Genomic DNA, 20,525 nt, shown 5'->3' with positions numbered 1-20,525 from the left:
AAAAAATATCAAAAATAAAATTTCCATAAAATTTATATTTCACATCAAAACATGAGAAGTTTTTTATTCTTCAACACAACATATACGTATGTATGAATATAAACGTTCGCGTTCGCATTTTCGAACATCTCCGCGGGTAAGTTATGAATAAATCATCGATTACAATACGTATAAAAAAATGACTAGAATATTTAAGTACATAATACGATAAATTAAAAAAACAAAAATGAACTCATAAAATGAGGGAGAAAATTGACATAAACGCTGGAATTGAATAAAAGAAGTAAAATTTGTGCTACATCGAACCAAGGACTTTCACTATAAAAATGGCCATGATATTAGCGTAAAAAGTGTTAAAATCTAACGTACGCCACAATAATTCAAACTCGAACCTTCGTTCTTTGGGCATTCACAGCATTAATTTTGATTAGAAATCATTTTGTAAAAAAAAAAAAAAAATGAAAATTACCTAAACTATATAAATGCGTAGACAAAGGCGTATAGTAAAATGAGATCGCTTAGTTTTTTTTCTTTCTATCCGCGTAGGTAATTTTAAAACGTGCTTCGATTCGTTACCAAAAAAAAAAATAAATAAATAAAATCAACTAAACAAATCAACCCTACAGACCGGCTTCAAGCATGTTAAGTTTTTACTTCATATACCTCTAAACATTACATCGACACAACCAAGTTACAATGTTCTATAACCAAACACGTTAGTAAATCTAATAAAATGAAAAACAAAATACACATCTTTAAATAAAAAATAAAAACAAAAAAACAATATGGCAGTTAAACGTCGGCCAAATTAAGTACATTGTGCGTACGAGTTTCAAAAATACATACTTAAAAAGAACGAAAAAATCTTCTAAAGCGAAAACGAAAAATAAAACGAAATCTTTGACGAGAAATTAAAAAAGGGGAAAAAATTCTTCTAAAGATAAGTATCATTGCATTCGAGAATTACCAGTGTTTGTTTTTCGAAACAGTAACGAAGTGAATTCGAAAAATAACTTACAAGCTTGGTCCCGAATATTATGTAGCATTACGAGAATTTAACCATTTCGTCGGCTCAGAGCGCGGTGAGAAAAACTACCAAATGCAACGAAAGAAAACATCGATAAACTGCCAGAGAGAACTGAAAGCGTGAAAATTTCAACATTTTTTTGAGAACAAAAGTGTATATAGGAGGAAAACAACACCGAAATAGTAAGTAGGTAATCGTCTTCGAGGGACGTTAAAAATGCACATGCTGATCCGGTACACTTTTATAAAGGCGCAGCGATGGCGTGATTTTTTTCATTCATAACTTACCAATTAGTGAGTGTACACAGTCATTTAAATTAAAATGAAAGAAAAATCATATTAGTGAATTTAAAACAACAATCAACATCAAAATGCTAAACTGATCAGTTAAAATACTTAAACATTTAGAAAAGAAAAAAGAAAAAAAGTAAAACAGTTCAACTGATTTTGAACTACGATAAATCAAAGCGATGAGATGTAACGTGTGCGTATTCATTTTTGTTTTTGTAACTTCCCAACTGTATTTAATTCTTCTTCACGTTTAATGGGAAATAAGTTTTCTGCAAACAAAACACACACACAATTTTTTCATGATCTGCACGAATAAAATTACAAATATTAAAATAGCGAGCATAATTTTCGGAACGTGCTGTTCTGGAGATTTCGTCAAAAGATGAAAAACTGAGAATTTGGTACAATGTACAGGGTGTTCAGAATGTGAGCGACCAAACTGAAAATTTAGATATCAACGTGAGATGAGAACTACAGGAAAAAGACTTAACTAGATGAATACATACATTGCCTATCTTGAAAACTGAAAGGGAAAATACTATTTTCGAGAAAAAAAATTGTAGTACATATTATTGTTTGTTCATGGAGGGGGGGGGGGTTATTTTTTTAAATTCCATTTTCAAGTGGGGAAAAAAATCATTTGATAAATTACGCTCACTTTTTAATGTACTTTAAACAAAGGATCCCCATATTATTCTCATTATTCGATGGCTGGAAGGGCATTGAGAGGCTGCATTCGAAAAATAAGTGAATTTTCGAACTCAGTACCCTCGAAACCCAAACAAACGACATATCACTCAACATATTCAATTTTGTACATTTTGAAAATGTTCAAGGGCACTAAGGAGAAGGAAGGGAGGTTTGAATGAGGAATCGAAAAAAATAGTACAATATTTAAAATTAGAGACCCTAAATTAGAAGGAATTGACATCATTTCATACAATTCCAGTAATTTTTCTGATTTTTTTACAAAGTTGAGCGACTGGAGGGGAATTGACGAATCGTATTCGTAAAATAAGCGAATATTTGAACTTAACTCCTTCGAAACCTAAACAAACGACACGTCACACGACATATTCAATTTTTTTGTAATTCAAGTTTTGACAATACTTAAGGGCATTGGGGGGGGGGGGAGATCCAAAGATCGAATCGTAAAAAATAAGTCAATATTTGAACTCAGCGACCTCAAATTAGTAGAAATTGACATATTACACGATATTTTGAAAATTTTTCGATTTTTATTCAAAATTGTATGATTGGAGAGGCATTGCGGGGTCGTATTTAAAAAATAAGCGAATATTCGACCTCGGTACTCTAAAAACACAAACAAACGATACGTCACACGCCATATTCAATTTTTCGCCATTTTGGCCTTATGAACACTAAGAAGAGGGGAGGGAGGGGGCGAGGCTGAGAGGTCGAAAAAAAACAATATTCAAACTCAGCGTCCTCAAATTAGTAATAATCGATACGTCCCTGCATCTAGGATTTTTTCAAAATTGCCATCAAAATTGAGGGGAAGAGGAAGAGGAAGGGGGGGGTTGTTGAGATGCCATTTTGAAAATATGTTTGTAGCAAAATATGTATTTATTTCTTCAGTTGTAATTTTAAATTTTTTAGTGGTATCTTTCTACCTCTGTTCTGTTTCCATTAAAGAGGAAGAGGAGTGAAGAGGGTACAAATGGACATTTCATTCATTTATTCATTTTTTTATTTATCCCCTGCCCATGCAAGGGAATATTTTAGAAAGGAACCCCAAAAATGAGAAAAGGGAAGGGACACTATTGCACCCGGATACCTAAAAATTTGTTCAACTTCAATTCAAAACAAGAATAATTAATTAGAATTTTTCATCGAATACCTATAATAATTTACAAGTTACACGAAAATTGCGTCGAATCTAAAATTTGAAATGATCAAAATTGCGCTCAATACCACAATTTATTGACGAATAATATTCACCAGGAAAGATAATAATGACACTTGGAAAAAAAACCAAAATACTTCGAAAAATAATACAAAATTCTACCCACTTATTCATTAATTCAAAAAATTGATTTTTTTTACCCGACCAAACGTCAAAACATACGTGTCGTTCCGTGGTTGCTCCACGATTTTAGTATGAGCTTTACTCGTTTTTCGATTTTTATTCTATTATTCACGAGTTGAATTATCGAATTACCTGACAAAATAGATATCTATGTTCCCATAGATAAATGAGGTTTGATGAAATTGGGCGTATAAGTAGCGGCGTTCGGATCCAACAAAGATGGAGTGATCTCATCGGTATCCAAATCGAAAGTATAATTTGAAAACGAGGCCAAACTCGTCGCGTTGAATTTCTTCAACTGAGTCACAGCGTATTTCAAATGTTCTATTTCGACTTCTTGAGTTTTAATTAATTCTGCAATTTAAAAAAAAAATACACACATACAATAAGAAATTTCTCTGGCATTCAAAAATCGATCAAAAGTCAGCCTTACTCTCTCTAATATCCAACTGTCGTTTGACTTCACCGAGAGCGGAAAACAGATCTAGCTTGATTTTGGTCTCGGATCTCAAACTAAGTTCAAGATGCGTAGTTTGCTCCTTCATGGCGGATAATTTAGTAACTAATATGTTCACATCTTGCAATTTCTCCTTGTACCTGCACAGTAACTGTAAAAATTGAAAAATTATATCGTTAATTTGATTTTAAAAATTCCCTTCGTCGAGCTAGTTTCGTTTTCTGAAACACTCACAGCGGCGTCTCGTTTAGCTGAGCAATACAATTCTTCTTTCTCTTTGAGTTCTTTTTTCAAGCGTTTATTTTCACCTTCTAAAGTTGTTCTTCTGTTTTTACAACATTCTGTGCATTCGTTTCTAAAGCAGAAAAAAATGAATAAATAAAATGAAAATCTTCGTAACGATGTTGAAAATTTACGCCAAAATCCGGCTTACTTCGCTTCCTCGTTCTTTTTGCACGATTTTTTCAAATTTTGTAACTGACTGAGTAACGAATTCCTTTGTTTTTTCTCTTCGGCCAAACTTTTCTCTAAATTAACGATAGTTTGTTTATCAGCTTGTTTCGTCGTCACCAAATTATGCAATCTGAAAACAAAATAGGGGAAAATTATTACTCGAAAATTGTACATAACATGGAAATAATTCCAAAATTCGAATGAGAATCGTAAAAAACACCAACTTGGATTGTAACTCGTCGTTGAGTCGATGAGCTTTGTACAACTCGTGTTTACTATTTTTAGTATCTTGATTTAAGGTATTGATTTGATTTCTTAAATTAACTTCTACTTGTTGACTTATTTGCAAATCTATCTTGGCTTTTTTCAATTGCGCCTCGAACCTGTAAAAAAAAGGTGTACAATGAAAACTAGGTCAGCCTGTTTTTCGTTACCTATTTTTCCACCTTTTTAAACGCAATACGGAAATAAATCCACGTCAAGGTAATATACGCCACGTTACAGGTATTACCTTTGATAATAATCATCTTTCTGACTAGACGCTTGCGATACATTGCAATCCCGGTTCGATTTATTCTTTTTGTTATCTTTCTGCGACGATGCCAGATTCTGCTGCGTATTACTATCCTTATAGTTGCTGTTGCTTTTCACAGGAACGCCGCAATTCTTGCTATTTTTCCCGCAGTCTTTTTCTTTTCCGTATGCGATGTAATCGTTTACTGACCTAAACATACGAGTACGTATATCGATTAATTAGCTTCATGTTGTGGGTTTTTTCCCCTTTCTTCTGTGTAAGTGTGAATATTATAAGAAGGCCAAAGGAATGGGAAAAGAATAGGCCAAATGTACCATCTAGATTGGTACTCGTTATTACTTATTATTACGTTTTTTACCTAGAAAAACTAACAACGACGACAGAAAATGAGGTCAATTTTTGTTATTTGAATGAATAAATTATTGACTGCTTTAAAATTCAAAAGGCGCGTAGGCTCGGGTAGGCTTAAATTAGAATCTCGAGAGATCAAAAAAAAAAAATGTATATTTGACTTGGTACACGAAGAAATTACGTATTTTCACGTTTTGAACGTGGTTTTTATTACGAATGTATTTTCATGGTTGACATTTTTTTCCTAAATCCAAAGAAATTTACTTGAACGTGGAAAAAATTTTCCTCGGTTTGGGTTTCGCGAGTGTTATTTTTGGTACAACCGACAGGGACCGAGGAGGGAGGGAAATACTTCCGATGATGATACAGAATGCTTAGTTTATCATTAATCAAGTTAACAGAGGAAAACATTGTGTCCATAGTTGGAAAATGTCAAGCGTCAGAAAAAATTCCGAGATAGGGATTTTCATCCCGCAGTGTTTTCGAGAAGTTGACCTCGAGAGGAAGGAGGGGATAACAAAATTTCAAATCGACAAAAATTGCGACGTGGGTATCAAAATATAGGTTTTTGGGCTCCCCCCCCCCAAAAAAAAATGAACTCGTTCAAACACAGTTTTAAAAAGTTGAACCATTTTGGAGCTTTTTGGCAAAGAAAAAACGAAAATTTTGATCAATTTTCGGCAACCAAGTGGACATTTTTTGCAATTTCAGGAAAAAAGCGAGACTTTTTGAAATTTATTTCGCATGAAAAAACAAATTTTTGACTTTTTTTTTGAAAAAAGCAAGGACAATTTTAGCAAAAAACAAGATTTTTAGGAATCATTGGCAAAAAAAAAAAAGATCTTTTTGGTAACTTCTGGCAAAAAAGCAACTTTTGGATAATTTTTGAGAAAAAAAGAAGAAAATCGTTAGCAATATTGCTGAAAAGCGAGAATTTGAATTTTGATCAAAAAGGTAAAAATTTGATAATTTTAGCAAAAAAAAAAACAATTTTTGGAAATTATTGCCCCAGAAATTGCGTTTTCTGACAATTTCGGATAGGAAAGCACGACTCTTCAAGAAGCTGGGATTTTTGAAAATTTTTGCAAAAAACGACAATTTTTAGTAATTTTGCACTTTTGACATTTTTTTTTTACAAAAAGCAAAACTTTGACAATTTTAGCAAAAAACAAGATTTTTGGGAATCATTGGCAAAAAAAAGATCTTTTTGTGTAGTTTCTGGCAAAAAAGCAACTTTTGGATAATTTTTGAGAAAAAAAGAAGAAAATCGTTAGCAATATTGCTGAAAAGCGAGAATTTGAATTTTTATCAAAAAGTAAAAATTTGACAATTTTAGCAAAAAAAAGCAATTTTTGGAAATTATTGCCCAAAAAATTGCGTTTTTTGGCAATTTTGGGTAGGAAAGCACGACTCTTCAAAAAGCTGGGATTTTTGAAAATTTCTGCAAAAAACGACAATTTTTAGCAATTTTGCTGAAAAAACGAGAAATTTTGTCAATTTATGAAAAAGCAAGTATGTTTACAATTTTTGGCAAAAAGTAAGTCTGCTGTACTTTTTGTTAGTTATTGGCAAAAAATGACACTTTTTCGCAATCTTTGTCGTAAAAGTGAGACTTTTTTCAATTTTTTTGGTTAAAAAGTATGACTTATGGATAATTTTTAGGAAAAAAATTGAGACTTTTTGGTATTTTTTCTCCAAAAAAGCGACAATTTTCAGCAAGAAGCAAGATCATTTGGCATTTTTGATAAAAAATGAGATTTTATGCTATTTTTTTTTTTTTTTTGTTTTGCTTCAAGGCGTAGAAAACATTAAATTTTTGACTTGCAATTTTAACAAAAAATTAACCTTACCATTTTTTGAAAAAATATGAGATTTATGAGCAATTTTACGCTGAAAACTTGACAATTTTTGGCAAACAGCAAGATTTTGGCAATTGTTAGAAAAGATCTGGTTTTTTGACCAATGTTAGGAAAAGAGGAAATTTTATTCGGAATTTTTTGCGGCGAAAATTTTAAACATTTTTCTGACGAGAATAAGACGTACTTTTTGGTGATTTTGAAAAAATTTTTTCCTTTTTCTGATAGAAAGCAAGACTTTGACAATTTTAACAAGGGGCAAAACTGGCAAAAGTTTTCTGTTATTTTGGACCCGAAAGCAAAAAAATGTTGCTTATTCAAAATTTTTGCAATTTTTCGCAAAAAGCAAAAATTTGAAAATTTGCTGGTAATTCACGAAATGAAGATGCCCTGGAAGCCAAACTTCTTCACGAAAAATACTTACATAATTTCAAATTCATACAGAATTATTTGGTTTTAAATTTTTTTCGATTTTGTAATCCCCCCCCCACACTAAGTTCATTTTTAGGAAAGTTCTTCCAATTTTGTCTATTTACATTTATTTGAAAAAGTTTCCACTCATCTCAGGTGAAATTTCGTATCCCCGAAGGCACCAAAATAAAATTCAAAATATGTGCTCTTTAAATTTAAAGACACGCAGGTTTTGCAAATTTTCAAAAAATCCAACTATTTTGGAAGAACTGAAAATATTTTATTTGCAAATTTCATAAAAATTTCGGTCATCTACTTTGAAGCAACCCGGATTCGTATCATTTCAAGATGAGTCTGTATTGCATTTATCTCGGGTAATTTTGAACAGAACGAAAATCGATTGAGAAAAATTCGAAGTCCTCTTCACAGATACCTACATATAAAATTCACTAACGACATAATTTTTTTCATACGCAGTTGAATTTTCCAATCCACTCGAATTCAATGCTGTCACGCAAAAATTCAATTTACCTACGCGTAAAAATTCAAACCAATATTGATAATCAGCTAATTTTTAAAAACTTGAAATAGTTCCACGGCCACGACAGATCTTCATAAATAAGAGAAGAAATTCAAAATCGATATCCAAAAAGATGATGAATTTCGCCCTTGAAATAAAAACCGTGTAATTTAAATTGAAAATTCAGCTTTTTAAAGTACACGTAGGTACTTAGTCTAACCTCATTATATTTTAATAATTTGTACTTGTAAAAATTATCCAGACCTTCCATTTTCTACCGAACGTTTAAAAGTTGTAATAAATTTTAAATCGTTTGCGACAATATATTTGTCAATTGAAATATTCAGCGGAGAAAAATCGAATATTGACCATGAAATAACAACTAGTTTTCAAAAATACAGTACGTAAAGACTTCGACGTTTTTCTGGAAATTACGTTTCAATTTATACTAGCACGATAAATTATCACGCGGAAATCTATTTACTCGTGTAATGAATAACTAGGTACGTGGAAGGAGGAACTGAAAATTCCACGTTTCAAATTATTATCATCGACGTTGCTAGCTTTTTGAAAAAAAAAAAATCATTAAAATGAAATTTCAAAAACGTATTGTGACAAACCAACGGATGTGTCTTTTATCGACGAGCTTTCCGCTAATAGTTTGATAACTATTGAACCAATTAAAAAAACGAATTGTATGTGGCGGTGAATTCTACCGTATCACTTTCGTTATTATTGATCTCATTTTAATATCCGCCAATATAACGATGAAACCACAAAAATTCCAAAATTCATTGTAACAAATTAGTATATTTTATTGCATCATTTTTTTCGAGCTGTTTTTTTTTAATAGCTACTTGCTTCGAATTGGACAATTAAGGAAATCTATTAGAATATGAGACGAAATCGTATCGTTTAAAATCAACTAACAGAAAATGAAAATAGAGAAAAATGAATTCAGAATAATAAATTGTATTTTGGTATAGTTGAATAACACGAACAAAAGGGAACCCATAAAAGAAGAAAAACGGATTTTAATTCCCAATATTCAATGTTGAAAACTTCAACAGGTCAATGCTAATAAATTGAAAAACAAAATGCATTCAAATTTAACCCAGAAAAATTCTTGAAATCAAGGGCATCTCCAGATAGAGAAAATTATAAAGAAATTTCAAGGAAAATTCTTATTGAATTTAATGTGAATGAAAAATAATTTTTTATGACTCGATATTCCTGGTATCATCGATTTGATCGTGAAATTTATATGATGAAAAAAAAAATCATTATCAATATCGTTAAATAAGTAATTGACAAGTTCAATTTCAATACGTAGCCTTAAAATGATGATAAATTTTGAAATTTTTCCATTCCATCATTTCGAATGAGCCAGAAATGACTCAAATGATGTAAAAAAAAACGTTTAGGCTTGATTAGTTATCGACGAAAAAATTTAGAAATTTGAAACATGGAAAATTCGTCGTAGTTTCTAAAAATTAAATTTCATTAAAAATTCAAAACCAGTGATACGTACTGTATTCTGTCCACGATGACTTTATCGCTTACGTCTAACGAGTCTTTCGAAGCAACGTTGCCATTCGCTGAATAATTTAAATTTTCCGAATTAATCGAATTATTTATTTCGTTCTTGTCCCATTGTTTCTTCTGGTTATTTTTATTATCAGTCAAACTCTGTATGACACCATTCGACTGTTTCACATTTCCATTCGAGTAATTACACACTGCAATTTGAAATGGTGAAATTAAACGTTAGGTAACTCTTCGAATAGGTTCGATTTCTTTAATGTGAGAAACTTACAACTGTGTTTACAAACACTGTCACAACATTCACTCGTTTTCAACCATTCTTCTCCATCCTCCTACGAAAAAAGTTATTTATTAGTATTTATATCAATTCGAAAGATGATAATGTACTGGTTCGCAAACATTTACCACTTTTTTTCGATCGGTGATGAAAACACTTTCTATATTCAGGCTCAGGATGATAGAAAATGTGATCCTGAAAAAAAACATGTTGATTAATATTATGAGATTACTTTGAAAATAATATCGAACATAGGTATCTATCCACTCACGAATGAGCGGCAAGAGGTCTGAATATAAATGCCTTCAATGGCAAGATTGCTGCTGAACCGAATCTGACACTTATCTCCATATATGAAACCAGCATCATGAATAACACCGATGGTAGCTGTAGGGCTCCCTTTTCTGCAAATTTGAATCATCAAATTAGTCAAGTTCACAAATTAGGTAATGAAAATGAAGATACCGATGCTCACCGTAGATCCATATATAATGTATCCAGATGAACGTGCTGGCGATGAAAAACGACCAGTTTACTGGTAACATTATGTACAGAATTGCATCCCAGAATACAGTAAACGATATGAATACTGCCATCCAACCCTAGTCGATGGAAAATGAACAATGTACTATATACAATGATACCGATGCATTGCAGAAGCATTACAATGAGCCTATACTAACCACTCCTTGGACTTCTAAACAGCTGTAAAATAAGTTGGCGCAGACCCACAATGGCCACATGAATTCAACCCGTAAGCTCAGCAAATTATCCACTATCATCAACAGGACCCAACCGAAGACCATCTTCGAGTAATGGAAATATGTACTGAAACATGGAATGAAATACGTAAAAATTATAGAAAATTATAATACGAACGTAGCAAATCATGAATAAAATATCAAATTAAGATACGATTGTTATCAAATGAATGAAATCTATGAACATGAAATTAATTCTGTAGAAAGCAAACACATGCGTTCCTCATTTACCAATGATTGAATGCAATATGTTTCAGTGAAGAACTCGTGTTGGTTAGATGCAATTCTAGAAATATGTCAGTTTGAGACGAATAATGAGTAAAATTCGAACCATTATCATCTGCCTAAAGACGAGTACTTTGCTTACCTAAAATCTTCCAAGTTTTTTCTCCTGTTGTTTTTTCTGGTTTTGTAATCTACACCGCGTCGTTTCATCGTGGATTATTCTTATTATTGCTGACACGATTCTTTTTAAAACATTCTAAAACACTCAAAATTTTAATAAAAATAAACACTTTTGAGATAAGTTTCACTAAAATGTACAATAAATTAAAGAAAGACGTGCCAAGTTCCGAACGGATTAAAAAACGAAAGTAGAATCACACATCTTTCGATGTTTGTTTATAGGTTTCGACAAGTTTTGCAGATTATGGGAGCAAATTTTTTCAACTTTTCTTACTCATCGTTTAGTTCTGAATTTTCACGAACGCGGCGCTGTTTAAGATCAACTTTTTGGTTTTTCTTTCGTTTAGCTCCGAATTTTCCCGTAGTGGCGCTAGTTAGAAACGAATTTTTCCTAGTTCTAAATTTTGTCACATGTGGCGTTAGTTGAAATTCCATTTTTTTCAGCCGGTTTACGTTCCCATTCTATATAAATTTGTCTGTGGGACTGTAAATTTGCGGTTAAACATCATTTTTGGTTTACATTGTGTTTGTTACAGAATTTTTGCGCTATTTAATACATTTTTTATGATTAAGTATTGTTATTTAAATATTAAGTTGTATTGTTTGTAAATTAGTGTTGTTGTGAGTTTTATATTCATATTTGCAATATGGGAGATAAAGACGGAGGTACGTAGAACCAGTCGATCAATTTTCCCTCTCTAGTCTCTAGTGCTTACGAATTTTGTAATCATGCTTCGTAACTTTGATTCAAAATTGCGGTATTATTGCTTTTTATCGTATAATTCTCCTTATTCTCATCTCATTGCCCAGCTTTACCTCTGTATCATCGATTAAATATCCTAATCTGTTGACTTTTATTTCAGAAGCGTTTGATGATGCTGTAGAAGAGAGAGTGATCAATGAAGAATACAAAATCTGGAAGAAAAACACTCCCTTTTTATATGATTTGGTTATGACCCATGCGTTAGAATGGCCATCATTAACTGCCCAATGGTTGCCGGATGTTACAAGGTAAGATTCGATTTATTTCTACCTAGAGTGACGTATATCGTAACTTACCGGCATGTTATTGTAGGCCTGAAGGTAAAGATTACTCGATTCATCGATTGATTCTGGGTACTCATACGTCCGATGAACAGAATCATTTACTTATTGCCAGCGTTCAATTACCAAACGAAGATGCGCAATTTGATTCATCTCATTATGATAATGAAAAAGGAGGTTTGTATGATAATGCTGTAATCAGCCTTGTAAAAATTCAATCATTCCTACTATACGTTTCATTTGTTTCAGAATTCGGCGGTTTTGGCTCCGTAAGCGGCAAAATCGAAATAGAAATTAAAATAAATCACGAAGGTGAAGTTAATCGGGCCAGGTATATGCCCCAAAATCCATGCGTAATTGGTACAAAAACACCTTCGAGCGAAGTGCTCATCTTTGATTATACGAAACATCCTTCGAAACCTGACTCTAACGGAGAATGTCATCCGGATTTAAGGTATTCAACGTCCCTGTTTTGTTTGTCTGCGAAAATATCGAAATTTATACAACTCGGTTTCATGTTTTTAGACTCCGAGGACATCAAAAAGAAGGATACGGATTATCTTGGAATCCAAATTTAAACGGTTATTTGCTCAGTGCCTCCGATGATCATACAATTTGTTTATGGGATATTAACGCTACACCTAAAGAACACCGGGTTATCGATGCGAAAACAATATTTACTGGACATACGGCCGTAGTTGAAGTAATTCTTTAATTTCTCAGTGAGCATGTGCCAGTTTCATACAAGTTCTAATGTGTTTCATTTTTTTTTTTTTTTTTGAAGGATGTAGCGTGGCATTTATTGCACGAATCACTATTTGGTTCTGTAGCCGATGACCAAAAATTGATGATATGGGATACGAGAAATAATAACACGGCTCGGCCATCGCATACTGTAGATGCTCACACTGCTGAAGTCAACTGTTTATCTTTTAATCCATATTCAGAATTTATATTGGCTACTGGAAGCGCTGACAAAGTACGTAAATTTCTAAATGATGTTCTTTTTTGTCGTCTTGATACTAAGAAATGCGTTTCTTGTTTTAGACTGTTGCATTATGGGATTTGAGAAATCTGAAATTAAAATTGCATTCCTTCGAGTCGCACAAGGATGAAATATTCCAAGTATGTATTATTTATGAAAGTGTTTCTAGCTTTATTTCGATATGATTTGATGTGACGATCCTCTTGTGATTCAGGTTCAATGGTCTCCCCATAACGAGACGATTTTAGCATCTAGTGGAACTGATAGACGATTACATGTATGGGATTTAAGTAAAATAGGCGAAGAACAGTCTTACGAAGACGCTGAAGACGGACCACCAGAACTTCTAGTAATATTCAATTTTCTCTTTTTTTCTTCGTTGACTAATTTCCGAACATTTGGTTAATTATTTCTTTTTTCAATAGTTCATTCACGGAGGTCATACTGCCAAAATATCCGATTTCTCATGGAACCCTACTGAAGCTTGGGTTATTTGTTCTGTTTCCGAAGATAATATTATGCAGGTATGATATAACTTCACGAATTTGTCATTCACAAAAGGTAATCAGCTCTAATTAATGCGATGCTCTTATTCCAGGTATGGCAAATGGCAGAAAATATTTACAATGATGAAGAACCAGATACGCCAGCTTCAGAGTTGGAACCAGTTTAAGTCTTTTTTAAAAATTAATTTTATCCTAAAGAATGTAATTGAAAGGAATTTTAAATTATTTAGGCGGACAAAACTTTGTTAAAATTTTCTTTTTAGATTTTTTTTGTAATTATTCTACTGTAAGTTCCATTATGATAAACTGTTATGTTAAGCTTGTGGAAAAACATGATTTCTATTTTCGCCGACCTTTTGAGTTTCTTTCTTATTTAATCGAATTCATTGTAACTCTCATGTCAGTAAATTTTTTATCTGTGTCACGATAAATTACACATCCTTGGTTACTCATACTCTGAATGGCTGATTGTTACCTACGTTTGAAATGATTAACATCAATTACGCGCGCAGCAGTACATTACTTTGGAAAATGGACGCAAAAATCGGTTACAACATGACTGTATGATACGAAATACATATATTTATTACACTATTGACAATAGTACGTAGTAAAAGTGAAACAATTACAGTAAAAAAAATGAATAAAAACAGTTCCAGCTACGAAATAATCTACCTCAACGATACAAAAGCAAAACGCAGTTTTCAAACCGACAAAAAACTTCATTCTGTAGTCAGCTCAGCGACTAGTTTATAAGCAAAATTATCTAAAACTGAAAATTTCAGTAGAAACAGACATACCGTAGGAAAATGATTATTTTTTTCTTAAGTCACAATGAGGAAAAATAGGTAGACGTTTAAATACTGATTCATGACGAATTTCAGTGAGGAAGACAGCTGAAATGAGGTGAACTTCATCCATGTACGTAGGTAATTGATCTTCGAAGCGTGTAAAATGTGAATAAATATCTAATTATTATACATATAGCATTTCAGTTGTTTAGAAATGTACACACTTGGTGGATGAATAACAATAGTTTAAATACACGAATGTTCATAGACTATCTGAATATCACAGAAAAACATGTGATTAATAAATTTTGTTTGAAATAAAGGCTAATCACGTATTAATTTAAAATTAAAATACATTTTTAAAAAAGCGTGGCAAGTGTAAAATAAATAGGCTTGGAGCGAATATAAAATCGTAATATGAAACATAGATATATTACGGGGAATGTACAAGTACCGGGGATCGCGAATGTAATTTTTCAAGCTTGATTTCTAAAGCGACACGTTCTTTTCGTAAACTACTTAATTCTTCTTGTAAATCATGGCATACTTTTCGTAAGTATCGATTTTTTTCTTCTAAGCTACAATACAACAAAAAAATTACAACGAAATTCCAACTACTTTACTTTACTCATCTAATATCGAATTTACTTACCAGATTTCAGGCACACTAATTTGTTTATCCGACATTGATGGTTCTTGATTATGTTTTGTTTCTAAAAGAGAAATAAAAAGTATAAATATGAAAATTCCAAAAACGAACGACACTTCAAAAAATACTATTCAACGTACCAGTTCTTTTGTAAACTTGAAATGCACCATGATATGAACACTGTGAAAAATCTGCGAACTGGGTATTACTATTTAATTGACCTTCGGCACATTTAGGAGAATTCTAAAACAGGAAAGAAATTAATAGCTACACACGAATTTCAAAACGATGAAAACTAAAGTTGAGAAGCTTACCATGTGAGGCGACACACGAGGTGGGATTGACGGCGCAGTATTTATAACTTTTCCTGTAAATAATAACACAACAATGGTGAAATCAGATCACAAACATCAGAAGGAAATAATATTTGGGTGATTACCTAATGTATTGAGATCAAGAGAAGAGCTTCGAAAATGAGTTTTAGTAGGTCTTGGTGGTGGAGGAGGAGGTGGTTCTTTTTTAGAGGCCGTAATTACTGGTAAGCTTGTTGGGCCTGATGAGCTAAACAAATAGAAGACATTTCTTATTAAAAATAGGTACTCAACAGCAACAGATAATCGTCAAAATACATCAAACATACTTTATACATTCCTCAGCATTAGGTTGAGGCGGTGGAGGGATAGCTCCAGGACCTGGCGCTGAAAACAAAAAAGGAAAATCATAATTCAAGTCAATCTTGATCTTTCGTCACGGTAGAAAAATCACAAACCTGTGTGTTTCTTTGGTTGAGGCCGCTGAATAGGTTTAATAGGAACAGTATCTGAGCTGGCATCAGTCACTGTTACTTTTTTAAGATCATTTTTCAATTCTTCTACCGAATGATCTGGCACTGGAGTTGCACGCACGGCAACAGGATGTAGAATTTTTGGATTCTGAAATAGTGATTTCCGACATTTAGTTTACAACTTGTGAAAAACTATAAACACAGTATAAAAAAAACTTACTTGTTCTATGGAGGGTCTTTGAAAATCAAAATTCACTGGTTTGGGACCAGGAGAAGATAATGTACTAGTAGGAGAGTCAGCGAATTTTGTCCACTACGAATATAAAAACTACATGTAATTCATATATCATTTTATTAAAATTGAGTAAATAATTGGAAGTTTACCTCTTTGCCTTTCGATTGAGGAGAAGGTAAAGAACCCGTATTACTTATAGAGGGAGATGGGAAGGTAACAGGTATTGTAGCGACTAGAGATTGCGGTAAGGTATCCGGCAATTGAATATTATTACGCTTTAAAACTACCAAATGCATGGCGATTTTGAACTCTGGTAGTGACAAAGCTCCATCTTTTGTAATATCAGAAAGCTGCCTGTAAATACATCTCGATTAAAAATATGTACTTTTCAACGTATTTCTCGAAATATCAATGTTTTACCATATTTTTCTTAAATCTTCTACAGGTAGTTTGGATTTTTCAAAATAAGCTCTAGCATCTTTTCCGTTGATTAAGCCATTTACATCAGATTGTAGATTTTTAAACTGCGTTTCATAGTATTCGTGTTGTTCATCGGTCATCGACCATACATCTGTAGCTTCCACTTCACCATCGCTGCTGTGTTTATCAGATGATTCTTCTTCTGTTCCCAATAACTGGCGTTGTTCTTCGCATACTTAACATGAATCAAACAATAGGAAAATTTATAGTTGAGTTAGTGCTTTCATTATGAGATGAAATTTCAAGTGTTCTACTTACCACCGATACTCTGGTAACGAGAAACCCAGTTTTTGTCATGAATTCCATTCGGTGGTGTCGGTGTGTCGCTAGTGGTACTCGAGGCATCCGGAGATGCTGTCGTTGCAGTTAATGGGGATATTCCATTTTCTCTGATTAGATTTTTCTTTACACAAATTTTATGACTGATTTCCTCCATTGCACATTTTACATATCCTAAATAATCCGCGCAACTGTGCAACTGCAATCTGCAAATTAACTTCAACTCTCTGATTCTTCTGAATTATTATCAGTGTTGTTGAAAAACACCACGTTGCCAAATGTGCCATTGATTATGTGTTATGTGTAATACTTGGCAGTGCTGCGCTTAATTTTTTATAAAAAATCCGACGAAAAAATCAAAAATGAAAAAAATATGAAAATTTAAAAATAATAAATGATTATTGATTTGAAAGAAATTTTCATTACATAAAATAACAAACAGTAGATAAATAAATATTAAAACGAACAAAAACGTAAAAAATGGAGAAAAACCTCACTGAGAGAAGACGTAAAAAGTTGCTCCTGCTGTCCTGCTCTGCTCAGCTCGAGCTCAATCAGTTTCATTTTTGTCAAATCATGAATTGAAATCAGGACACTGAGGCCAAGTCTGACTGAATTCATAATTCATAATTATTCAGCAGATCTGATTTGCAAAACATTTTCACGATTTCGAGTTCGACTCTAGGGACTCAATCCGTTCAATCTCACTCAAATCAGCAAACCTACAGCTTGCCTACATCTACAGGCTATAGGCTACAGCTCTCTACATTCAGATTTATGAAGTCTGATTTTTTTCAAAGGATTGAAAAAGAACGGATGTGACTGTGAGTTATTCAACTTGACTCTTGAGGGCACCCATGTTGAAGTTTGGCCCATTCACATAAATTAAATGAGACACAATAATCGTTAGATGCAACCTAAAGTAATAGGATACAACGAAATGACCAACAAGAAGTAGATAGACAGGCCTAAGCATACGAGCGAGGTAAAAAAAAATCGACCCATGTTGTGGTCGTCTAGCAAAATAACCATAACCTTCATCACATGCTTCCTAATGACACTGAAACATGATTCAATCATTTTCTGCAGAAAAAAAAATACTTCCTAGCAAACCTTCTACAGATAAATTACAGAGATAGGAGAATTTAAACTGCTTCAGAATTCAACTCGATTTTCAACGAAAAAAACAAATTTGAAGCAATGCCGCCATTCAATTCACCTGTTCCGAGTCGTCACCAATTAGTTCATCTCAATTCTGTTCCATATACTCATCGTCATCACCTACCTACACTCTGCATTGAAATACATTTTTTTAAGATTCTTAAAATAATCACCAGATGAAAAATTCTGATGATAAAAACAAGTTTCAAAAATTTTGAAAAAAAATTATCTATTTACAGTCAGTACAGAAGTGAGTATCTAGAGAAACGTATATTTTATCATTCTTTGCATTAAAATAAACATTTTAGTAATTCTTGTCTATAAAAGTTAAACTAAAAATAATATTCCTGATTGACACAGTAAGTATTTTGACTGTCCAGAGTGGTGGAATAATCAATACTAAGTCATAGGCTTACAAATAAATTGGTCCTGAAACACCTACATTATAATAATAAATCTCTCTATGAGATCTGATCTTTGCAATTCAATTAAAAATCTGTAATACTGAAATTAAAAGCAAAAAATATCACAAATTGACTAAATTTTCAGATAACGTCAAAATAAGAAAAAAAAATTGAAATAAAAATTATCTATAAAAAATTAAAAACTGTGTTGATGGTTCAAAAAAACAGCAATTTGGTAAAATCAAGAATTATATATTCGCATGGTATTTTCTATCTTCGATCGACAAATCGGACAAGTCGATAAAGGTACAGAACACTGTTTACAGACAGCGACGTGTTTGCAGGGAATGAATAGAATATTTTTTTCCTCCGAAAAACAAATTTTACAAAGCAAAGACGGCTGTGTGTTCTGGCTGTTATCTTTTTCAGAATCCGAATCAACGATTTGAATTTCCTTTTTCTTTAAATCTGCAGCAGCGATGAGTTTGGCTTCTTTCCCAGGTCTATTCGACTGTTTCTTTTTCCTGCAACGAGAATTAAAACAAATTAGTAGATAAATTGTGATCTGTCACGAGAAAACCAACTTAGTGTCCAAAAAATCGATATTTTTTTATGGTGGATATTGGTAGTACTCAGGGTGTTGAATCTGCCTGCGGTGCTAAAAACGTTCGCAAACGATTCTTTTGACCCTAAATTTAAGGTCAAAAAAATTGAGCAACTACAACAAAAATGAAAATTTTTTTTTTGATTTTCTCGAAATGTATATCCAGGGGAGTCAACATACAAATTTTTGTGGATATCGGCTCACATTTGTAGGATTTAGGCAGTTTTTTTGAAATTTGAATGAGGTTCACTCTGGAAAAATCAACTCTTTTCACCTTGAACAAATTTGTTAAGAAACGTGATAAATTTAATAATAATAACTTATTCTTCATTAATAATTCATACTTTGGTAGTTTTTGCAACATTTTTGGCAAAAAATTCAAAAAAATCGAAAAAATCGACTTTGGGAAATTTCGATTATTGGACTTGGCAACCTTGAATGTGATGATTCTGAAAAAAAAATATCGGGTTATGTTGGCACTTATGGGGGCCAAAAGTGGTGCAAGTTTCAAGGACCTACAAATTTTAGATTGTCTGATACATAGACTCAAAACTTCAAATGCCCTTCCTGTAAAATTTACGTTTTGGACACTAGGTTGGTTTTCTCGTGACAGATCACAATTATGTATTTCAACTACATCAAAAAGAAATGAATCATCAAGCTCACTTGGAATGAATTAGATCCATAATTTCATCAATCGCACTAACGATTGTTTCTGAATTCTGAAATAAACAGAAAAATCAAAATCAATTAGAAAATGAATTGACATAAATCCAGCCATACAAATTGTTAAAAAATAAGTAGCATTGATATTGGAAAATATACCTGTGCAGAGATTATTTCTGCCTTTTTACCAACAGCTTTATCGATAAATTCTTGTCCTTTAACGTTTAAAACAAATTTACATTTGGGAAACCAGTATGCATGTTCGACCCAAGGTTCATCAAATTCTTTCCATTCATTCAATCCACCTCCGCAGTGGAAACAGACAGCACGATCGTCATGACCTGTAATAAATTGAACATCGAACGTTAATTAAAATCGAAAGTGATAACGAATACATACATAAAATTTCCAAAACAATACCTAAGTAAAAAAATCCTGCTTCACTCAAAGCTGAAGGTTTCATTTTCATAGATTTTGGCCATTTATCAAATGATTTCATTCTGTCTTCGAAGGAGGAATATCGAGGGAAGTTACAGACCACCTTGGTTTGGGTGATAATTTTCAAATCTGAAATCACAGCAAAGTTGTCGATTAATACATTTTCAATAGTTACGTATAAATAAAAGATATTATGACATTTTGGAGAAAAACATCACGAATCGCCAGAAGAAATGGATCATATATCAAATTCTAGCCAAAGAAATAAGAAATATAAAAGTAACATACCATTACAGATTGATTTGTTATTGAGTTCGTGGCTCACTATTTCAGACATTATTTTGAAGCAGTTAATTTACTATTTACAAAAAATTGAATTTAATGGTGAATGGCTCCCACAGATGACTTCATTTTACGATATTAATTTATGGTAATACGTAAAATTAAGGTAAGTTGCAGATTAAAATTAAAAACTTAAACTAATTATCTAGCCAACTGACTGCACTTCCATTACAACTGTTGTGAAAGGGATCCTGGGGGAAGGGGGGTTTCCAAAAACAA

The 20,525-nt window shown here is 32.6% G+C and overlaps 4 protein-coding genes and 1 long non-coding RNA gene across 6 annotated transcripts; 1 reads left to right on the top strand and 4 right to left on the bottom strand.

Moving 5' to 3' along the window:
• Positions 1-15: 15 nt before the first annotated feature.
• LOC135843961 (macoilin-like) lies at positions 16-11,184 on the bottom strand. The gene is made up of 14 exons (XM_065362029.1): positions 10,901-11,184; positions 10,456-10,600; positions 10,248-10,374; positions 10,044-10,176; positions 9,901-9,967; positions 9,767-9,827; positions 9,482-9,689; positions 4,789-5,001; positions 4,502-4,660; positions 4,258-4,407; positions 4,059-4,179; positions 3,801-3,975; positions 3,500-3,721; positions 16-1,586 (listed from the first exon to the last, which is right to left on the bottom strand). Exons 1-13 carry the CDS (start codon positions 10,966-10,968, stop codon positions 3,516-3,518), a joined length of 1,833 nt encoding a protein of 610 aa, XP_065218101.1. The 5' UTR covers positions 10,969-11,184; the 3' UTR covers positions 16-1,586; positions 3,500-3,515.
• A 250-nt stretch (positions 11,185-11,434) lies between these two features.
• On the top strand, positions 11,435-13,825 carry Caf1-55 (chromatin assembly factor 1 p55 subunit). Of its 2 annotated transcripts, XM_065362035.1 has the most exons (10): positions 11,438-11,604; positions 11,802-11,949; positions 12,014-12,159; positions 12,232-12,436; positions 12,508-12,685; positions 12,767-12,961; positions 13,030-13,107; positions 13,182-13,316; positions 13,393-13,491; positions 13,566-13,825. In XM_065362035.1, the coding sequence occupies exons 1-10, from the start codon at positions 11,586-11,588 to the stop codon at positions 13,638-13,640; spliced, it is 1,278 nt and encodes a 425-aa protein (XP_065218107.1). In that variant the 5' UTR covers positions 11,438-11,585; the 3' UTR covers positions 13,641-13,825. The 2 variants fall into 2 exon arrangements, with proteins under 2 accessions (XP_065218106.1, XP_065218107.1); XM_065362034.1 differs by having other exon boundaries at positions 11,435-11,604; positions 12,014-12,436.
• A 208-nt stretch (positions 13,826-14,033) lies between these two features.
• Reps (RALBP1 associated Eps domain containing) lies at positions 14,034-16,944 on the bottom strand. Its single transcript, XM_065362033.1, has 11 exons — positions 16,671-16,944; positions 16,353-16,587; positions 16,082-16,286; positions 15,918-16,010; positions 15,683-15,845; positions 15,554-15,611; positions 15,353-15,474; positions 15,228-15,280; positions 15,054-15,156; positions 14,917-14,977; positions 14,034-14,842 (listed from the first exon to the last, which is right to left on the bottom strand). The coding sequence occupies exons 1-11, from the start codon at positions 16,846-16,848 to the stop codon at positions 14,698-14,700; spliced, it is 1,416 nt and encodes a 471-aa protein (XP_065218105.1). The 5' UTR covers positions 16,849-16,944; the 3' UTR covers positions 14,034-14,697.
• A 1,163-nt stretch (positions 16,945-18,107) lies between these two features.
• LOC135843967 (inhibitor of apoptosis protein-like) lies at positions 18,108-20,497 on the bottom strand. The gene is made up of 5 exons (XM_065362038.1): positions 20,253-20,497; positions 19,947-20,093; positions 19,686-19,867; positions 19,527-19,582; positions 18,108-18,780 (listed from the first exon to the last, which is right to left on the bottom strand). Exons 1-5 carry the CDS (start codon positions 20,299-20,301, stop codon positions 18,498-18,500), a joined length of 717 nt encoding a protein of 238 aa, XP_065218110.1. The 5' UTR covers positions 20,302-20,497; the 3' UTR covers positions 18,108-18,497.
• LOC135843971 (uncharacterized) lies at positions 19,040-19,520 on the bottom strand. The gene is made up of 2 exons (XR_010558422.1): positions 19,205-19,520; positions 19,040-19,134 (listed from the first exon to the last, which is right to left on the bottom strand). It is a non-coding gene; the product is annotated as an uncharacterized LOC135843971 (long non-coding RNA).
• Positions 20,498-20,525: the final 28 nt, after the last annotated feature.

The sequence above is a fragment of the Planococcus citri genome, chromosome 4 (genome assembly GCF_950023065.1).
Source record: "Planococcus citri chromosome 4, ihPlaCitr1.1, whole genome shotgun sequence".
NCBI classification, from domain to species: Eukaryota; Metazoa; Arthropoda; class Insecta; order Hemiptera; family Pseudococcidae; genus Planococcus; species Planococcus citri.
This window is presented reverse-complemented; position numbering and strand designations above follow the sequence as displayed.